General features: G+C 43.1%; 2 protein-coding genes across 5 annotated transcripts in view; one reads left to right on the forward strand and one right to left on the reverse strand.

The window, feature by feature from the left end:
• WIPF3 (WAS/WASL interacting protein family member 3) overlaps positions 1 to 21,877 on the forward strand; it is a 90,257-nt gene that overhangs the window by 43,885 nt on the left and 24,495 nt on the right. For all 4 annotated transcript variants that reach the window (XM_082397985.1, XM_082397982.1, XM_082397984.1 and 1 more), the window contains exons 3-4: positions 14,848 to 14,980; positions 17,120 to 17,251. In XM_082397985.1, the coding sequence (XP_082254111.1) occupies positions 14,848 to 14,980; positions 17,120 to 17,251 (265 nt within the window). The remainder of the gene's footprint in view (positions 1 to 14,847; positions 14,981 to 17,119; positions 17,252 to 21,877) is intronic.
• SCRN1 (secernin 1) overlaps positions 1 to 21,877 on the reverse strand; it is a 116,703-nt gene that overhangs the window by 12,011 nt on the left and 82,815 nt on the right. The gene's annotated exons all lie outside the window — the stretch shown is intronic.

Consider the following 21,877-nt stretch of genomic DNA (forward strand, 5'->3'; position numbering starts at 1 on the left):
CTGAGCACTGGAAAGGTTAAGACGTAATTTCTGCCTCAAGGAACTTACTTGGGGAGGACAGGTGCACATCAAGATGTGAAACATATGATCTCAGCAACTGGCACCAGGATTCTTCTTAAGGAGGGACCTGTCTTTGGGAACATGTCTTTATAAACTGTGAAGAGGTGGGGCGGGGCGTGGAACTTGAGGGCAGGAATGAAGCAATAACAAGAATGACTAAATGGCACCACAGGAAGCAAGGGGAAGAATTTGCTTTGTTCCTAAGAGGCTGAGCAGAGGGAAAAGATAGTTAAGAAGGGAGCGAGAGAGAGGAGCCAGAACACTGGTTTGAGGTGGATGACTAGGGATGCTGGGCCAAATGAATCCTCCTGTATTGGGATGAGGAGCGGCCATGTGAGGGCCAGGGATACCCAGCGCTCGATGCGAGGTTGCTGCCGGGAATCTGGAAGCGAGCATGCCCATGGCGCATAAAAGCCCCTTAAACTGCAGAAATCTTTGGGAGGGATTGGGATTCCCAAGCGCATCAAGAATGGCTCTGCTCTTAAGGGCTCAGGAAACCTCAGCTGATATCTGCATATCTGGGTTAAACTTCTAAAATGTATGGCGATTATACGATAAGTGGATGAGTTGAAATGCAAAGAATTAATTCTGACTCGGATTAATTTAGGCTTCTCCGGAAGAGGCTTTATAGCTAGGCCTTGGAAGATGAATGTGATTTTAACTGGCAGAGTTGGAGGAAAGGGGCATATCATCCAGAGAGAATGCATGAATCTTGACCTTAAGATACCAAGCGCATGACCAATACAGGGGATGGGGAACTGGGCCAGGTGGGTGGGATATAAAATGTGTGGGGTGGAAGGTGGAAACATGGACTGCGGTCAGATTCTAGAAGACCTTAAACACCATGCCAAGTGAGTTTTATCCTAATTCTGTGGATGTCTCATCTAGATCTAAAGAAGAAAATTTCAGGAAGAACATGAAAGGTTAACCAGAGAGTGGAGATTTTTGAAAGTGAGAGGCATATTATGAGAGCATTTAAATCCATGACTCTCAGACTTCCTACCCTCACCTGCACACCTGAAGGCTGCTGACGTACTCCCATTGCTACTAAGGGAGCTGTGGTTTAAGTGGTGTGGGGAGAAGTGAAACATGGACACAAAAAGTGGAGGTGGAACGAGAAAGGGTGATAGGAATTTGAGACACACTTTGGAATTAAAGTTGCTAGTAGACAGATTTGACAAATCATAGAACATCAAGAGTGTGATACAGAGAGTTCTTGGTTTCGAGGTGGTTAACATGAAGGATATTGCTGAGATCCATGTCACAAGAGGAGTAACAGGTGCACAGGTGTGTGTGTGTGTGTGTGTGTGTGTGTGTGTATGTGTGTGTGCACATGTGTGTGTGATTTGGGGGATGATATGGGGGAGATAGTGAGTTTGTTTTGGATGTGCTGAGTTTAAGGTGCTAGTGGGACACTTACGTGGAGATGTTCAGCAGTCAGTTGGAAACATAAGCCTGGGGCTGCAAACTCAACTCATTTTGAGGTGACCTATGTATGTTGCATAAGTGCCAGCAAGGCCCAAAGGTAGACTGAGTAGATTCCAGGTGTTTCTGCTCTGCTGGCACATTCCTGAACCTTACCCAGCAAGTAATATGTCCAAGTGTCTGGTTTCCGCCTGCTCTGTCCCTGCCCATAGGAGACGTTCAATGAATTTTGTTGTAGAATGCATGAGAGCAACAGTCTCAGTTTGGCAATGCTAGAACTAAGGAGTTATACTTTTCTTGCAAATTATGGCATACAAGTACCTAATTTCCAGTATTTACTTATATTTGATGTTTTGTCCATATATATCTAGATGTAACAAATATTTTCCTAATAACAAAAATATATAACTTTACAAAAGAGGTTTAAAAAATACATAGGGAAAAAGGCAGAGAGAAAGGTGAAAGAACCATATAGTCTTAATCCTGCCTTCTTTCCTTTGTTTGTTTCTTTTGACACATTACATAGTATTTTATACTACTTTCTCTGTTATTTATTTATTTATGTTAGATATTGATTGTTTACTGTTTTTTCATTTTTGAGGAGGTGTATTTGACTCTTTACATTTCCACATAATTTTTTTCAAAATTGTAAATTTAAAAAAAGATTTTAATACAATTTTTAACGGTTACTTTCCATTTACAGTTATTACAGAATATTGGCTGTATTTCTCATGTTGTACAATACATCCTTGAGCCTGTCTTACACCCAATAGTTTGTACCTCCCACTCTTCTGCCCCTATGCTGCCCCTCCCCTCCCTCCCCACTGGTAACCACTAATTTGTTCTGTATATCTGGGAGTCTGCTTCTTTTACATTATATTCACTAGTTTGTTGTATTTTTTAGATTCCACATACAAGTGATATTATACAGTATTTATCTTTGTCTGACTTATTTCACTTAGTATAATGCACTGCAGGTCCATCCATGTTGCTGCAAATGGTAAAATTTCATTCTTTTTTATGGCTGAGTAGTATTCCATTGTGTGTGTGTGTGTGTGTGTGTGTGTGTGTGTGTGTGTGTGTGTGTGTGTATACATGTATATATATCTCACATCTTCTTTATCCATTCATCTGTTGATGGACACTTAGATTGCTTCCATATCTTGGCAATTGTAAATAATGCTGCTATGAATGTTGGGGTGCATGTACCTTTTTGAATTAATGTTTTTGTTTTTTTCAGATATATACCCAGGAGTGGAATTGCTGGGTCATATGGTAGTTCTAATAATGTTTTACCAGCTATCTGGGGATCCCTTAGCCCAGTAAGCTGACACATAAAATTTACCATCACACTGTGTAACTTTAAAGAATACACTTTGAACTCCTGTTGTTTTGGGTCAGCATTTGACATTATGTTTGGGCCCTCTGTTTTGTGAAATGCGGTCATTGGTGCCCATACCATTTGCTCCATCTCTTTTCTATCTTCCACTTCCCAAATTTTCTCAGCTGTATTTTTTATTTTGTTTTTATTTTTTAAATTAGCATATTGTAAGATTGACTTTTTCAGGGAACGGTAACATCCCTGTGAATTACGTATAACACACATAGAGATTTGTGTAACCACCACCACAATCAGGATACAGTGTGGTTCCATTACCCAAAAACTCCCCAGTGCTACCCCTTTGTAGTCACACCCTCCTCATCCTTTACCCCTGGCAGACACTGATCTGTTCTCTGTCACTATAGTTTTGCCTTTTCCAGAATGTCTTTGAAATATAAGCATATGGTATGCAATTATATGAGCCTAAGTTCTTCACTTGAGAGTCGTCCATGTTGTGTATATCAAGTGTTCTTCCTTTTTTTTGCTTTTTTAATTTATTTTTTATTTATTTATTTTCGGCTGCATTGGGTCTTCATTGCTGCGAGCAGGCTTTCTCTAGTTGCGGCGAGCGGGGGCTCCTCTTTGTTGCGGTGCGCTGGCTTCTCATTGCAGTGGCTTCTCTTGTTGCGGAGCATGGGCTCTAGGTGCATGGGCTTCAGTAGTTGTGGCACGTAGGCTCAGTAGTTGTGGCTCGTGGGCTCTGGAGCACAGGCTCAGTAGTTGTGACACATGGGCCCAGCCGCCAGGCAGCATGTGGGATCTTCCCGGACCAGGGCTCGAACCCATGTCCCCCGCACTGGAAGGCAGACTCTTAACCACTGCGCCACAGGGAAGCCCAAGGGTTCTTCCTTTTTATTTTCTTATTTTTATTCCATTGCTGGGTAGGATTTTATACATTTAATCCATCCACTCACTGAAGGACATGTGGGTTGTTTTCTGCTCTTGGAGATTGTGAATAAAGCTGATATAAACCTTCAGGTACAAGTTTTTGTATGAACATATGTCTTTGTTTATCTAGGGTAAGTACCCGGGAATGAGATTACTGGGTCATATGTTAAGTGTATGTTTAACTTCATATGAAACTGCCAAACTGTTTGCTAGAGTGGCTGTACCATTCTACAATCTTATCAACAATGTATGAGAGTTCCAGTTGTTCTTCATTCTCACCAGCACATAGTACTGTCAGGTTTTTGTTTTGTTTTGCTCTATTTAGCCATTCTAATAGGTGTGAGGTGGTATCTCATCATGGTTTAAATTCCCCCAATGGCTAACGATACTGAACATCTTTTTATGTTTTTATTTGTTTTCTATATATACTCTTTGGTAAAACACCTAAGTTTTTTAACTAGGGTTTTTTTTTTTCTTACTGTTGAATTTTGGGAGTTCTTTATACATTTGGATGCAAATCCTTTGTTGCATCTGCAATTTGAAAATATTTTCTCTCAATCTGTAGCTTGTATTTTCATTCTCTTAGTAGTGTCTTTCCCAAAACAAAAGTTTAAAATTTTTGATAAAGTCCAATTCAGTAATTTTTTCTTTTATAGGTTGTGCTTTTGGTGTCTTGCCTAAGAACTCTTTACCAAACTCCAGGCCACAAAGATTTCTCTGTTTTCTTCTAAAAATATTATAGTTTGACATTTTACATTTAGATCTATGATCCATTTTGAACTAATTTAAGTATAAGGTATGAGGCTTAGGTTTAGTTTCATTTCTTTGCATATAGATGTCCAATTGTTCCAACATCATTTGTTGAAAAGACTAGCCTTTCTCTATTAAATTGCCTTTGCACCTTTGTCAAAAATCAGTTGACCACCATTGTGTGGATCTATTTCTGAATTCTCTATGCTGTTCCATTGATCTATGGATCTACTCCTTTGCCAGTACCATGCCACTTGACTACTGTGCCTGTAGTAAGTCTAAAAATCCGATAATGGTGAGTCCTCCAACTTTCACTTTGGCAAAATTGCTTTAGCTGTTTAGTTCCTTTCCCTTTCTATATAAATTGTAGAATCAGCATGTCTGTATCTATTTTAAAATCTTATTGAGATTTTAATTGGCATTGGAGAATTGAACTATAAATCTATGTGTCTATAAATATCTATAAGTCTCTGGGTCTTTACTATGCGGAGTCTTCCAATTCATGAACACAGTATATCTCTTCATTTATTTAGGTCTTCTTTATTTCATCAGCATTTTAGTGGTATTTAGAATCCATATCCTATGCGTATTTTGTTTGATTTATGCGTAAGCATTTCATTTGCACTTGGACCTATTTTAAGGTATCATGGGTTTTTTTTTTAAATGCCAGTTTCCAGTTGTTTATGAGTAATATATAAAAATATGATTAATTTTTGTGTGTTGACTTTGTATCCAATAACCTTGCTAAACTGACTTTCACTTTTTGTGTATTGAAATTTTCTACATAGAAAATCATGTTGCCTATGAATAGGGACAATTTTATTTCTTCCTTTCCAATCTGTATGCCATTTATTTCTTTGCTTTACCTTATTGTACTCACTAGGACTTCCATTTATGATGCTGAATAAGAGTGATGAGAAGGGAGTATCCTTGCTTGGTCCTGATCTTAGAGGGAAAATATTTCATCATTAACTACAATGTTAGCTATAGTTTTTTTGTTGATGCCTTTTATCTAATTGATAAAGTTCCCTTTCATTCCTACTTTGATGAGAGTTTTTGTCATGCATGGATGTTGAATTTTTTCAGATGTTTTTTCTGCTTCAATGTATGTGATCATGTGATTTTTCTTCTTTAGACTGTTAATATGGTGGACTTTATTTATTTATTTATTTATTTTAATTTTATTTATTTATTTATTTATGGCTTTGTTGGGTCTCCGTTTCTGTGCGAGGGCTTTCTCTAGTTGCAGCAAGTGGGGGCCACTCTTCATCGCGGTGCGCGGGCCTCTCACTATCGCGGCCTCTCTTGTTGCGGAGCACAGGCTCCAGACGCGCAGGCTCAGCAATTGTGGCTCACGGGCCCAGTTGCTCCGCGGCATGTGGGATCTTCCCAGACCAGGGCTCAAACCCGTGTCCCCTGCATTGGCAGGCAGATTCTCAACCACTGTGCCACCAGGGAAGCCCCTGGTGGACTTTATTGATTGATTTTTCTATATTGAACCAGCCTTGCGTTCTCAGACTAAACCCTACGTAGTTGTAGTTTATTATTCTTTTTATATATTACTTGATTCTAGCAACTTCTTCATAGTTAAGGATAATAACATTTGCCTTCTGTTATGTAACCATAATTAAGTGTTTCTTGTTTTGTCTCTAGAAGTTGAGGCCTGTAGAGGTAAGGTAACTTGCCTAAGTTATGCCACTAATAAATGGTGGATCCAGGATCCCATCCAAGATGAGGGGACTCTAGAACCCTCATTTTTAACTGCAGAAACGTCTGTCTCCCACTGATAGAAGGCTGATGGGCCCCTCCATGGGTGACTCACTCTATCAAGACTGCTTGGCCCATGACAAACTGGACCCAGATGCTTCCGTAAGTGGTAACTCAGCCAGATCAGAATAGTACATTGTAGAACTGACCCTTGAGCCCAGCTCTTTCCACTATGTCATACTGCCTTCTTAACAGCTAGCCGGCAAATAGACTTTTGGCAGCCCAACAGCACCAAAAGAAGTGGCCAGGGAAGAACAAACGATGTCAGGAGCATGGACCACAGAGACATCAGGCGGGGTGTAGAGGATCACCTGCAGGCCAAAGAAGGACTCCTTGGGTGCTAAATAGAGAAGGAAGGGCCTGCCACTCTTCATCAGTGGGGCCCAGAACTGGAGTGAGGTACAAGGGTGATGACGGAATTATAGAGCACATATGCTGAGCAGACTAGGTCTGTTGACCTAGGGGCCTGACCCAGAGGGGTTTGAAAGCAGGTTCTGTAATGGATGAGAATATCATCGGATCCAGCAGCGAGACCCTTTCAGTGCTGTCCTTGAGCTAATCTGTAAGTCATTGTTTCTCTAGGGTCCAATCCAAGTCCAGACCCAGAGGCTTCTGTTGGATTCTCCATCCAAAGGGCCCAGTAAAGTGACGGTGAGAAAAGAAAGTCTAGATACATTTACATTATCATCTATAATAGGTGAAATACTTTGGAAACATCTTGAACTTTCTAGAAATTTTGGAATTTCCCATCTTTTGATTATTTTTGTTACCTTTGTCTCCTTTCATATTTGAGCAGTGCTCATAATCTTTATTTCAGAGTCAACAAAGGGAGGCCATATGCTGAAAACCCTGCATTTTTCCCTGCAGCCAGCAAGGAGGTGTGAAAGGAGAGTAGGGGACCTAGGTGGACCAACAGGGTTGGCCCACGCAAGCTTCTGTGTTACCTGAAGAGGGAGTTTCAGATACAGGCTATTTACAGTTGAAGGCATCAGCCTCACAGCGTAGGGTTACTCTAAGCAGTTTCCATTTTAAGTACTCTCAGCCCTGCCCCCTGCCAAGACAGCTGCTGGCTCACGTTTTTTTTTTTTTTTTTTTTCTTTTTTTGAAACATCTTTATTGGAGTATAATTGCTTTACAATGGTGTGTTAGTTTCTGCTTTATAACAAAGTGAATCAGTTATACATATACATATGTTCCCATATCTCTTCCCTCTTGCATCTCCCTCCCTCCCACCCTCCCTATCCCACCCCTCTAGGTGGTCACAAAGCACCGAGCTGATCTCCCTGTGCTATGCGGCTGCTTCCCACTAGCTATCTATTTTACATTTGGTAGTGTATATATGTCTATGCCACTCTCTCACCCTGTCACATCTTAGCCCTCCCCCTCCCCCTATCCTCAAGTCCATTCTCTAGTAGGTCTGTGTCTTTATTCCCGTCTTGCCACTAGGTTCTTCATGACCTTTATTTTCCCTTAGATTCCATATATATGTGTTAGCATACTGTATTTGTTTTTCTGTTTCTGACTTACTTCACTCTGTATGACAGACTCTAACTCCATCCACCTCACTACAAATACCTCCATTTCGTTTCTTTTTATGGCTGAGTAATATTCCATTGTATATATGTGCCACATCTTCTTTATCCATTCATCCGATGATGGACACTTAGGTTGCTTCCATGTCCTGGCTATTGTAAATAGAGCTGCAATGAACATTTTGGTACATGACTCTTTTTGAATTATGGTTTTCTCAGGGTATATGCCCAGTAGTGGGATTGCTGGGTCGTATGGTAGTTCTATTTGTAGTTTTTTAAGGAACGTCCATACTGTTCTCCATAGTGGCTGTATCAATTTACATTCCCACCAACAGTGCAAGAGGGTTCCCTTTCCTCCACACCCATCAGACTGTTCTCAGAGTCCATCATTCAGCCTTGGCTGTCCTTTCTGGCCCTGGCAAAGGCCTAGCACTTAGCTCCTTGGGCCCCAGCCTCTCTCTCTCTCTTTCTCTCTCTCTCTGCCCTTCTTTTGCTTCTGATGCCCTTCCCTGCCCCTTCCTTCCTACTCTGGCTGTCACGCTCCATGTGAAGCAGCATCTGCCGTGGTCCTGGGCCCGAAGGCAGTCGGGCCACTCCCCCTACCCAGCTGCAGGCTTGCCATGTATTTCCTGGGTGTTCAACCTCCACTATTTTCCTGGGTGATGTCATTACTAAGGGGTTAGCATGGTGGTTAAGAGAGCCTGACTTGCCTGGGCTCACCTCTCAGCTCTCCACTTACTAGTGGTAGATAGCCTGCTTCCCCTCTGTGCCTCATCCGTAAACTGGAGATGATACTCATAACTAGTACCTACATCATGAGATTGTCCAAGTGCCCTTTAAATGAATTAAAACACATAAAGTACTTGGAACAGTGCCGGGCACACACAACTGCCTTCCCATTTCTTTGTGTTATTGCTGTTGCTGTCACCCTTTGCATGTTGCAGCTTCCTTACCCAGACTCCAAAGTCACCTGTGTGTGCATAGTAAAGAGAAAGAACCACATCTCAGTGAAAGTTGATTATTTCAAATGAAGGAGAGGAAGGAGTCACAGGTTTCAAGCTTCGATGAATGGGAGAAAGCCTTTGACAGAAATGGTAATGCTGGGAGTGATGAGCTGGAACTGATGACAGTGGGGCTGTCTCACTAGTTTGCAAATTAATCTGCTGGGATGGGAGCATATTTCTTTTTGATAGTACTTTTTGTCTAAAATAAATAGAAGATATGACACCTCAACCAGTTTTTGGAACAGTGTTCCAACTATGTATCATTTCTTAGCAGTTCCTAGCGCCAGGTCCTTGACTACCAATGCTAGGCTCTATTTTGAGTTTACAAGGTTGTTCTTCCCAGGTCCAACATAGGTTTTTAAAGCAGCCTTTCTTATAACTTTAATTTTAGTCTTGAAAGCCTGGGAATGTTGGCATTATCGAATAAGAGAGAATGGTGCTGAATCCCCATTTCTTGGGACAAAGTGACTAAAGGATAAAAGTGTGAAGACAGTTTGAAGAATCAGGGCTGTGGCGTAACCTCAAAGGCAGTGGCTTCTCTTCCCATACCTGCATGTTTTGTTGCAGCAGACAGATGTCAAAAATCTAGGGGCTTAAAGTTTATATAGATTTCACTTCAATAAAATACTGCTCACAGTTTTTTTTAAAGCTGGATATGCTGGTACTAATAGAGGAATGGCTTATTTTTTGCATGCTAAGAGTTGCCACTCAAAAATAAGAGGAAAAGCAATATGTAAAAGCTATAATATTTGGCAAGATATGAGTAGTGCTATAGAGAATTACAAATGATGTGCTTTGGAGGGGCTGTGGATCATATAAAGAAAAGGCTAGTTGAAGAAGTTTAAAAAAAAACATCTTGTATAGAAAACTGTTTTTGATGTAGAGCTTAAAGGAGAAGAAAAAGTTTGGGCAGGTACAGCAGGGCTGAGGCAGCAGGAGTATTCCCAGAAGAGGCAGAAGCATGAGCACAGGATTGGAAGTACAGTTGTAGGTAGGGAGGCACTGCTATACAGTGGAAATGCTGTATTACACTGGTGCGGGTAGAAAAATGTTGGCATTTATAGGTAAACTCAGGGTAGAATATAGAAATACAGTCAAGCCCAGCAGGTGATATTAATGAGGACTTTGACTTTTTTATCCCAAGGGAAATGGAAAACCATTGCAGGTTTTGAGCAGAGTCACTTGATCCGGGTGGCAGGGGCACTACTCAGGGTAAGCATGTTGTTCTAGGAACAAAAAAGGGCTCTTTATCTGGCCTTCCAGGATCAGGAGGCCTCCTGGAAAATAGCCAAGAGACAAGTGTGAAAAGAGCAGAGAGATTAGCTCAAGCTAAGGTCCAGAGGTGAGCTCCAACCTGGAAGGCTCAAGAAGTGGAAGGTCTGGGCTGGTCGCTAAGGGCCTTGTGCAACATGACGGGATTTGAACTTGATTCTGAGGGCAGTGGGGCACCAGCAGAGATTTTTATGGAGGGGAGGGACATGGTAAGTGCCATGTCCCTTATACTGATCACTCTGATGGCTGTGTGGAAGGGGATGAGACAGGAGGCAGGAAGACCAGGTGAGGGAATCCAGAAGTGCTGGTGGCCTGCATTAAGTCAGCATCACAGAGATGGAGAAAAGGAGCCAGATTCTAGAGTAATCACTCAGGAAAAATCAACAGGAGTTTGTGATGGAGTGGCTGTTGAGAACAAGGAAGAGGGAAGGGTCTGAGATGGCCTCCAGGTCCTTGGGAAAGGAGGTAGCTGCCAGCATATGGTAACCAAAGCGATGCCAGTGGGTGAGATGACTCTGAGGGATGGACTTCCTCATGCGTGTAGAGAATAGGACCAGACTCCCCTATAGTCTATAGCCCCAACGAAAGGGTCCTAACTCTGCTTTACCTCCTGATAAGCAAGTGGCACTCTGTGAGGCAGCTCTGTACTCCAGGTAACAGTCCTGGGTCTGTAGACAGTTGTTTAAGAAGCCAGGCTTTAAAAAAGGAGGATAGAAGGTATTTGGATTTCTGAAAATGAGAAATGAAACTGTTAGATCTCAAAATGCCTCATTCTGGAACAGCCTGGCTTGTGCATATTTGGGGTGCAGGGAACATTGTGTCAGGCCTGACAGGGGAAAGTTCATTTTCTCTGAAAATATTTCCTGTCTCTCTTTTGGATCTCAGGCTCTCTCTTCTCCTACATAAAGACAGTAGCAGCCGGAGGAAGGTAGTGCCAGTTCTGGCTGTCCTTGCGATTCAGATTTAGTAAAGAAATGCAAGTACCCTGGCGACTGATACCTGTCTGCCCCCAAGTTTGGAGGAAGCAGGAGGAGGCTGAGGGCTGGGCTAATGAGCAGGTTGTGTACCTGGAAACCTGAGTACTAACTTGAGGTTTAACAGCCACATTGGAGAAAGCCCCTTTGGGAGACTGCAAGGCTGGCATCGTACTGGAATGATTGGGTTTAGATCATCTTTGAGACAAACAACCTGCTAGATTTGGATCAACCCCCTAGATTTTGATTAGGGTTTCTCACAGAAACCAGGATCAATCAGACAGACATAGTAATGGCATAGGGTGGCAGGGTCACAAATAGCAGGAGGACATGCATTTCATTCCATTTGGGCTGGACTGCCATCCCCCTCCCCCAAACTATACCGAAACCTGATCAACTGGCTTGTTGGAACGACAAATGGATATGCTAAAGCTTTTATAATTTATCAAGACAGGAGGACATCCTCACCCTTGTCCCAGTTAGTACTGTTTCTAATATTCCTGGTTCACTTCCGTTTTTCAGCCTGTATTTGGCAGGGCGATGGGCTAATTTGCATTACTGTTCTACTGTTTTGCCTCTTTTTAGGATCCAGGCTATTCCACTGGAAGCTTGTTTTAGAAGAACCGAGTCAACAAAAGCTTTGTGTGGAACTCAACAAATTGTCACACTCGATAACAATGTTAAGAAAGAACAGGAGCAAACTTTGAAATGTTTTAGTTTTTTGTTTTGTACGTAGGGGGACGGGGAGGCGTGTTTGGTGGATATATTTGCCATGGAAAAGTGTTCAGGAGTGACTGTCTCTCTCGATTATATTTTTAGTGAAGTTGCCAATAATCAGGATTTACATAGAATAAAAGACCCAGTGAATATTTGAAAATCTTCTCTTTCCTGTTTCTGTATACTGTAACCGCGGTAACAAGACTTCTTAGGCTTGTAGATTTTTAAGAAAGCAAATTACGGATGAATTGTTAATAAATATTGAAGATGGAGTAGAAACAACTGTCACGGTAAAATATGGTCTTCGATGTGCAAATGAATATGTCCTTAGATGTCCTTTTGTACAAAACCAATTAAGCTGTGGTCCCCTTAGCCATGAAGTTATTCGCTCTTTCCTACCTCACAGGAGAGGACTGAAGGATACCATACTAATATCAGGTGAGGGAGAGCCCTCTGGTGGAAAATCATCAGGGCAGACAGTGGCACAGGAAAAAAAGCAGAGAAGTCGAAGAAGGAATGTTAAAGTTAGTCCAGCGAGTTGAACTGCAAAACATAAACATGATGGGACTTGCCATATCCTCCTGCTGATTTGGAAGATATTTATCAACAAGTCTGTCATGTGGAATTGTCAGGAATGTATTGAGGCTTGTGCTAAGTAGGAACTCAAATTAAAATCATTATTCCAAGGATACACAATGTTCTTCATAGGCCTCACCTAAAAAGCTTGGGATGGACAAGGTCAGGGAGTGGGGGGTGCATTTTTGGTAATAAATTTAAAAATCTAAAGTAGATGAGACGAACACCGCCACCCCTACTTAGGGGTTGTTAGAGATAGGGTTCCAGTTGCTTCTTTAAACAGAAGAATGCAATTCATTGTGTTGTTCTTCTTGTAACTAGGAAGACAATTACAAAGCACTTTCACCCCCTAATCCCTGACCATAATACATGCCTGAGATTATAATGCCACATTTTTACAAAAATTTTCATAGTCTCTTGGCTAGGGTCATGATATTTCTGTTGGCCCTTTATTCTTATTACTAATTATTTGTAAATATGAGAGGAGACTTTAAAAATCTTAAAATTTTGCAGTTTAAAATGACTTACTGGCTAACTGTTTATAGAGAGAGATTTAAAAAATCATATTGTGTGGAAAATACCCCGCTGTACATGTGCATTCATACATACATTCCTAAAAAACATATATCGTTAGGGTTGGGGCCCCTGGCTTATAGCTCTGTTATTGACCATCATCCGTGAGCCCCTCTCAAGGGGTCAAAAAGCATGTTTCCAGGCAACAAGAAACTGACTTTGAAGCTTATGCCCTACAAGACCTGTGTAAGATGCATCACCAGTGCAGTAGAGTCGGCCGGTGAAAATGTGGACCCAGCACCTTTTAGCTAAAACCACAATTGCCTTCATTTCCAGTCTGTGACACTGGAGAGTCTCTGACTGTCTAGTTGGCAAACCTGGTTTGTCCTTTTCTGACAAATGGCCGTATGGAGAAAATGGCTATAATAGCAAGAGCTTGTAAATCCTATCTGTCCTTCAAGGACCATCTCAGTAAGGTCTCCTGTCTTCCTTGCAGCCTGAACTCTCGGGGTCTTCCTCTCTGTGAGACTCACATGGGCGCTCAGTCATATGCTGCGTTGTATGGTGGCTTAACTCCTTGCACGGGTGTCCTGTCTCCCTGGTAGATGCATATGCCCTTGAGGGCAAGGCCAGTGTGTCCTGGGTCTAGTTCATTCACACTCATTCATTCATTCACTCGTTCATTCATCCAATAGATAGTTTTTGAGACTATCTGGGGCCAAGTTTTACTCTCTGGAGATGTACTGGTGAACAAAACGAACAAGATCTCTTTCCTGCCTGTGGGAGTGGTGAACCTTCAACTCATACCCACAACTGGAAATTTTCCACAAGGAAAGATAAATATAAATATATACACTGTGATAAAACTTAACAGAGGAAAAAAGAATATAGTGCCATAAGAGAGAACCCTGGATGGCCTTATTTATGTTGGGGGTCAGAAAACACCACCGAAGTGGAAATGTTTAAGATGAAAACCAAAGACATGGTATTCCCCATGTACTAAAAAGTACTTCTTACTTCGAGAAATGTTTCATCAGCTCTCAGGTCACGTGGTATAATACTGCTAACTGCGGAGGATCCTCCTGGCTGTGTCTTCCAGTGCGACCCCACCCTTCCCTTATTTGCCACCAACCAGTGTATGTTCTTTCTGGTGCTCCCCGGTTCCGATAGCCCATGGAGACCCTGCCGTGTCAGCACAAGCTATAGTGGAAGTGAAACAGTTGGACCTCAGTGTTACTTGCAGAGATAGGACAAAGGTTCTTCTTGTGAACATATTTACAAAGCATTTTAGCAGTCTAGAGAGCAATTATGCTAACCACAGCACCATGCCCTTGATCGCTGTAGTGCTTCAAAATAAAAAGCACGTGGCCTTTGGAATTCAGCAGATCTGGGTTTGAAGCTAGCCCTGTGACCTTGAAGAGATTATTTCATAGTCTGTTTTCTCATCTGTAAAATGAGGGCAAACTCACTTGAAACTCACAAGGTTTTGTGAGGATTAACATAACGCACCCAGACACAGAGGAGAAGGCAGTCACTAAACCTTCATTGTAATCCCCTGTACTTCTTTCTTTCTGGATTTGGTCCGGGAGGGACCTGGGGGCACCAGGCAGCGTAATTATTCAGAACCTGGGAGCAGGAGTCAGGAATACACAGACAGAAGCCCAGATAAGTGGGTGGGGCTCACCTAGGAGGAGAAAGAGGGGCTTTGCATTAGGGCTCCTTAAGACTTATGGGAGTTTGATCACAAGAAAGAGTCTGTTCTAGGTCCCCCAGGAGAGGGATGTGAGCCGGGCAGGAGGTAAGTTTCCCTCAAGACCCGAGACCCATAGGTAACTGCATTGGTGAGATGGGCCTTGGGAGTGGTGCAGGGGAGGGCGAACAGGAAAGGCAGAAAAGTATGGGAGGAGAAACTTACCTCGAATAGGACATACGGCTTGTCTGCAATTGTTATATGTGATTATAATCAGATCCTTCTTAATCCTTTACAGGTAAGTACAGATGCTTCCAGCTTGAGAAAGGCAGATCCCAAAGGTCGGAGTGCACTGTTGGCTGATATCCAGCAAGGAACTCGCCTACGAAAAGTCACGCAGATCAATGACCGCAGTGCCCCGCAAATAGACAGTAAGTGAGCATCTGGGCCAGGGCGGCTGAGAGCCAAGGGCAGGCCATGTGAGGCTCAGCCAGACACGCCTGGCTTGCTCAGGGCAGGAGCCACAAATGCTACCCAGGACATACATCAGGCCATCTTAGACCTGCTCAGTGTACAATTCACATGGGCGAGAGAATCAGAGCTACCCTTCCAGGTCTGCAGAGGGTGTATAGCATGTCTACCATCACTTTTCAAATGCTTAAAAGAAAACTTCATGGTAAGATAATTTTTTAGTTGTGATAAAATACACATAATATAAAACTCACCGTTTTAACCATTTTAAAGTATCCAATTCAGTGGCATTTATCCATATATAATCAGAATGTTGTTGCAACCATCACCCCTGTCTAGTTCCAGAACATTTCCACCACCCCAAAAGGAAACCCATACCTATTAGCAATCCCTCCCTAATCCCTCTATCTCCCTGAATCCCTGGCAACCACTAAGTCTACTTTCTGTCACTATGGATTTGCCTATTCTGGATATTTCATACAAATGGAATCTTATGACATGTGGCCTTTTGTGACTGGCTCCCTTTACTTCCCATAATGTTTTCAAAGGTCATCCATGTTATAGAATGTATCAGTACTTTACTCCTTTTTATTGTTGAATAAGAGTTGATTGTATGGACGTACCACTTTGTGTTTACCCATTGTGAGACAACATTTAAAGATCACTTACCCTGTGTCAACATAGTCCGCAAATTGAATGAGAGAAGAATTCAAGTCTCAACATTAACAAATGCACACAAATGTCCACAGAGCCTGGCAAAGTTTTTGTTTTTCCCAAGGAAAAATATTTCTGCTGAATTCTCTCACAGGATCACATGACTGTATGTTTCTATGTCTTCTAGAGTATGATGGTGTAAAAGGAGCCCTGTGCCTGGGTCAGATGACCATGTTGAGTTCTGATTCTGCTACTGGGCAAATCAGGGAAGCTCTCTGAGGCTCAGTTTGCTCATCTGCAAAATGGGGAGATAATAATACCTGCTCTCTATTTGTCGAGATTGTTGAAGGCTGAAATAACATATGTGGAAATATTTTTCAATGTAAGGTATTATTATGTCTCCATATATTTTGCTATGATACATGATGGTAATTCTCAAAGATAGTCCTAAGATATAATTGTATCTAATATCTGTAATTATATATGTTAATGAACATGGATAGACAAATTATTTTAAGACATATTTTCAACATTGATTACAATAAAAATTAGTTTCTGGCTAGCCCCACTATCTAATTAGTTAAGCCCAATTAACAGATAAATCCATTTTATTGGAACACTCATTTCTTTATCATTCTAGTGAAGAGGTAATGTATAATGTTAATACTTGGAATAATCTGGCCACATTCATCCACCAGTGGGCACTGTGCCCTGATTTCTCTGTGCATATTAGCTTCAGGCTGTGAACATTTTCTGCCAGGAATTCTTGTAATCTTTCTCATTTTATGTAGTTGGTAATCACATACATCTGGAAGGCTGGAATTAGTGACACCTCTCCTCAGGGGCTCATGAGCTTTCTCTTCCATAGAAAAAAACCGGTGCAGGGAAGAACATGGGGCGCGGGGAGTGGGAGCTGGGGAGACAGAGAAGGAAAATGCCAAAGCAAAATTCACTGCAGACCTTCACTTCCTGCTTGCAAGTCCTGGGCCAGGCTCTGTGGACAAGAAGTTAAAATTATCGCCTGAATTAAATCTGTGGGTTTTCTTGGTCTAGTCCTCCCACAAAAACAGGCAAGTGAAAATGGGGTCAGCTCTATACCTACAGTATCTGGGTTTTCTAATTGGAAAGGTACTGCCAGTTCCCCCATTGGCATCTACTAAATGGCAGTATAAGGATGCATTTTTTTTTTTTTTTAATCCCTTTTCAGAGTGGTCACTACTGATGGTTCTTTGGTAGCTTGGAGAGGGTGGCAGACAGGCCTGGGCACATGAGTCTATAGGGTATCAAGGCAGGGGGTTCTTGAGAAAGATACTGGGTAGAAGGGTAACACTGGTGGTAGGAGAACAGGACGGCTGCCACAGGCAGTGTTAGACCACAGTCGGGGTGAGAGTTGGCCGCTCAGCTCTGCTCACAGGTCCACATCTACTCACCTCTTCTCTCTAAAGGTTCCAAAGGAACCAACAAAGAAGGAGGAGGTCCTGCAAACTCTCGAGGGGGGAGCACGCCCCCAGCCCTGGGAGATCTGTTTGCTGGTGGCTTTCCAGTGTTACGGCCAGCAGGCCAGAGGGATGCAGCAGGTAAGGAAGAGTTCAGACCGGCTACCCTGTGACCCTTATCTCCTTACCTTGTAGAACCAACAGGACAATCCTCACCTGCCAGTAAGTGACATGTTGAGAGTGAACAGTTATATGGTAGGAGATCACATATTTGGAAGCCTGAGCACTGGAAGTTTCCAAAACACATAATTGTTTTTAAGGGATCTTTGAAATCCTCATCCTGTTTAAATCATCGCATTGTAACCACTGAAGAATGAGTTGCCATAGTGTAGAGTCTTTAGCCACAGTGTGATCGTGGCCCAAACTGCAAAGTATGGATGTAAATCACAGTAGAAGATCTTAGTGGCATCACTGTGGACTCGCTGGCAATGGTGAGTTGTGATGGTTCTCCAGCATTATATCTGTTAGGTGTTGCTGTGTAACAAACCCTAAACCTGAGGGGCTTTGAATAACCATTTATTTAGCTTACAGCTCGGTGGGTTGGCAATTAGGGTGGCCTCAGCTGGGCCCCCTCTAGCATCTACAGGTTGCGTCAGTGGCTTTGCTAATCGTATATTTCTTATGTCTCTGGTGCCCCTGCTGGGACAACTGGCCTGACTGATCCCTCTGGTCTCTCAGGATCTAGCAGACTATTCAGGTTTGTCGTCATGGTGATGGCAGGATGGAGAGGACAGAGTATGTAAAGCCTCTTGAGCCTTAGTCTATTTTTTTTTTTTAATAAATTTATTTATTTTCTTTATTTATTTTTGGCTGTGTTGGGTCTTCCTTGCTGTGGGCGGGCTTCCTCTAGTTGCAGCGAGCGGGGGCTACTCTTCATTGTGGTGCACGGGCTTCTCATTGCAGTGGCTTCTCTTGTTGTGGAGCACGGGCTCTAGGCGAGCGGGCTTCAGTAGTTGGGGCACACGGGCTCAGTAGTTGTGGCTCACGGGCTCTAGAGCGCAGGCTCAGTAGTTGTGGCGCACGGGCTTAGTTGCTCCGTGGCACGTGGGATCTTCCCGGACCAGGGATCCAACCCGTGTCCCCTGCATTGGCAGGCAGATTCTTAACCACTGCGCTACCAGGGAAGTCCTGGCTTAGTCTTGGAACTGGCAAAGCATCACTTCCTACCACAGCCTGTCGCCCGAAGCAAGTTGCAGGCCAGCTCAGAGACAAGGGTGGGCAAGAGACTTCAACTCTGATGAAAGGAACTGCGAAATCACATTTCCAAGACTGTGAAATCAGGAATGCGTGGTTAATGGAGACCATTTTTGCAACCAGTCTACCGCAGTCGTTTGTGTTTTAACAGGTACCAGATGTTTTGAAAGCACTGAATTAAAATCGGGCAAATATATAATTATTATGTGCAAAAAAAGTGTTTTTCCTATTACTGTGCTCTTTAGTCAGAAAGATATAAAAAATCCAAGAATTTCATTTGTCTAGGGAATATCAAGCCCCAAACATTCCTGGTCTAGAGTCTTCTACCATGTGACTTCACTAACCTCTTCAATGGCCTCTGTGGCTGTTAGATGTTACAGGGTGCATTTGCTGCCGTCACTTACTGATAAAGTCCAGTTTGAACCTTTGGAGCCATTTCATTTCCTCATTTTTGCTGAGACTTTGGCAGATAAGAAGGTGCTGAAGTCCTCCTGAATAAAGAGAGCTGGCATTCCTCAGTGCCCACTTCTTTTTCAAAATTCCTGAGTTGGATCCAAAAACAAGTCCTCTAGGGTATAAAACTTCCACTGGTCTCTCTTCACACAAATAAAGATAGGAGAAATAACCGCCAGTGAGCTTTTAACAGGGATCAGCCAAAGGAAGTCAGCAGTATTCTAACTTGTCTCCAATAGGACACAAGTGTCAGATGTTTGAGCCACTAGGTGAAGACAAGAATTGACCTTTTCGGAGGCAACAAAGTCCATAATGAAGTGACTAATTATGCCTGTTACAGGATAGAAACTCAAGGACAAGCCAATAGGTAGATACACGGACTGGGCGTCATGTCAGAGTAAGACAGACCATGGCTTTCCTCTCTCAGAACTCTCCTATTGGCCCCTTTGTCATTCAGAGAAAAGGACTTCGGCCCTTGCTACCTGTGTCATCTTATTTTCTACCACTTTTGGCAGCCATGCTGCCCTCCCTGCTGTTCTTGCACATACCAGGCATGCTGCTACCACAGGCCTTTGCACTGACCGCTCCTATGGCCTGAAGCACTCTTCCTAAGGTGTCCACTGGCCCAGTCTCCCTTCCTTCAAGTCTCCGCTCAAGTGGCAGCTGATCAACCTATCAGGGAGGCTTTTACTCATCATCTCATATATTGATAAAATATGAGTCCCACCCTCTCATTCTATATTCCCTCTACCTTGATTTATTTTTCTTATATTAGTTATCACCATCTGACATATTATTTATTAACTGGTTTCTTTCTTCATTTTCTGTCTTATCCCTCTAAATGTAAGCTCCATGAAGGCAGGAGCTGTGTTGTGTTCACTGCCTTACAAATGCCTGGTGCGTGGTGGGTGCTCAGTAAATATTTGTTGAGTGGAATGTGTGAGTGGGTAGTGTGGTTGCTTAGAGCCATCAGGCCCAGAAATCAGTGTCTAGTGCTCACAATACTTTTAGCGGCCCATGAAAATGTTTGAATTTCTTTTAAAATTTAAAAAACGTGAACTTTTAGGGTCAAAAATTGTATTTGTCTTTATACCAAAGCAGTCAGGAAACATAATTTTAAAAACATTTTTTAAGGTGGAAGGGGCCCACAGAGGCAAAAGCGCCCAGGGTCTTTGAAAGTCATACATAATGTGGCCCTGGCTTAGAGCTCCGAGGGAGGGATCGTTAAAATAAGATACGATGAGTGGGTGATAAACATCACTGGCTTGTATAGAATGTGTAATGAGACTTCCATGCAATCCAAGTTCTCTTGGAAACATATACAGATGGAAAGAGGAAGCCACAGTTCATCTTTTGATAAACCCCAGGCTCTAAAAGCTGATTCCTTTCACACCAGTGAAGCCCCCTTGATGCTCTTGAGCTGGTCTTTCCCCACCCGCTTCATGGTCTCCTCTCGTGTTTCTAATTGGATATCTAGGGCTAGCATCCATGTTCTGAAGGAAAGCCTCCTTCCTTCCTTCCCTTGGTGCTCACTTTTGGAGCCCTCTCTGCTGCCTGGTTTCCTCACCTGCACTGATGCTGATTCCTGTGGGTCTCACCTTCAATTCGTGCTACCCAGCTCTCTGCTTCATCCTGGAATGGGCATGAACATAAGCTGGGCAAGGACTTGTGCTGTCCTTGTTTCTGCTGCTCACATTATGATAAAAAAAAAAGGGTTTGCCCATTTCTCATTAGGTTGGCCACTTAAAAGGTTTTGGAATCTCGGATACGTGGTGTTCTCAGACACTTAAGGGGTTGATTCTGTTCCTCAAACTTGTTATCCCTTTCAAGTTCATCTGGCAGGTGGGCACAGAGGGAGGCCTTGCCTTGTTTGGAGAGCAGTCTGGGTCCTCCAGACTGGTTCTTCTCTGTGTACTATGGAAACAGGTTCGAGACCTTGGATGCAGGAATCCCTGAGGCTGACACCTATATAAAACGTCTCACGCTGGAGTTGCAGGTGGTAGATCCTGTCCCTGGAAAGGCCAGGTGGGGACCTTCCACTCCTGGTCATGGTCAGTCAGCCATTCTGGAAATGCCCGCCTTAGACCTCCGGTGGCACCAAGTCCGCCAGGGTGGATGCATAGGTGCAAAGACATTATCTCCTCCACAACCACCGCAAAGAAAATTTCGACAGAGAGCAATGACACCACCACCCTGCCTCAAGCACAGCGTTCCACAGTTGAGACTTGTCCTGAGGCGTGTTGTCCAGGTGGCTGTCACATCATAGCCAGAGGAGGGTCATCTGTTTGGAAAGCCAGATACCGCGGTCCTGCTCGCTTAGTTTCAGCCCCAGGATCACCTCTTCCGTATCTTGCCTTGATTGGCCTGACTTGCGGCGTCAAGTACTTTTTAGGCATGACTTAGCACCTGATTGGGTAAACACCCTGGAGACTCATGGGCTGAAAAGCTCAGAACCATCAACAGCTGCTGGCGTTATAATCTGATATGAAAGCTGTGTTTCCTATTCTGCAGCACCGGGAAGTTGGAGGTGTGAGAAGCAAACATTTTTTTCAAGTGTTTTCCACATGTTTTCATGGAGATTATAAAATATAGGGGTGCTGGAATAGGAAAAATATATTCCCCAGAATTCCTTTTAGGAAGAGCAGTGTATTTATTCAGAAGAAATGTCTTAATATGCCTCCTGAGTGGAGAGTGATACTCCAAGGATATATTTAAGTGACTGCAGAACTTCTGTGCAGTAAACAGGGAGAGGAACCTTTTTCTCCTCAGAGCGACAGAGGGGGAAAAAGGGTAAGAAGTGGCAGTAGGGTGAGAAGGTGTGCAAAGAGTGAGGAGGCCCCAACCGGGGAGCGCCCTCCACCCCAGTCGTCCATAAAGTCCACCAAACACAGATGCTTACTGTGAGCAAGTCGTTGTTGCTGTTGAGTTCAAGAGGCATTGGATTTCAAGTTGGAGTTGATGTGGTAAAGGATCTATGGGGTGGGGAAGCCAGGTGACCAGGAGACAGAGAGCCCCTTAGAAATGGGCGCAAGTCTTTGGGAAAGGGAGCTTTGAACTTCC

The sequence above is a fragment of the Balaenoptera borealis genome (assembly GCF_965194805.1).
Source record: "Balaenoptera borealis genome assembly, chromosome: 7".
Taxonomy (NCBI): Eukaryota; Metazoa; Chordata; class Mammalia; order Artiodactyla; family Balaenopteridae; genus Balaenoptera; species Balaenoptera borealis.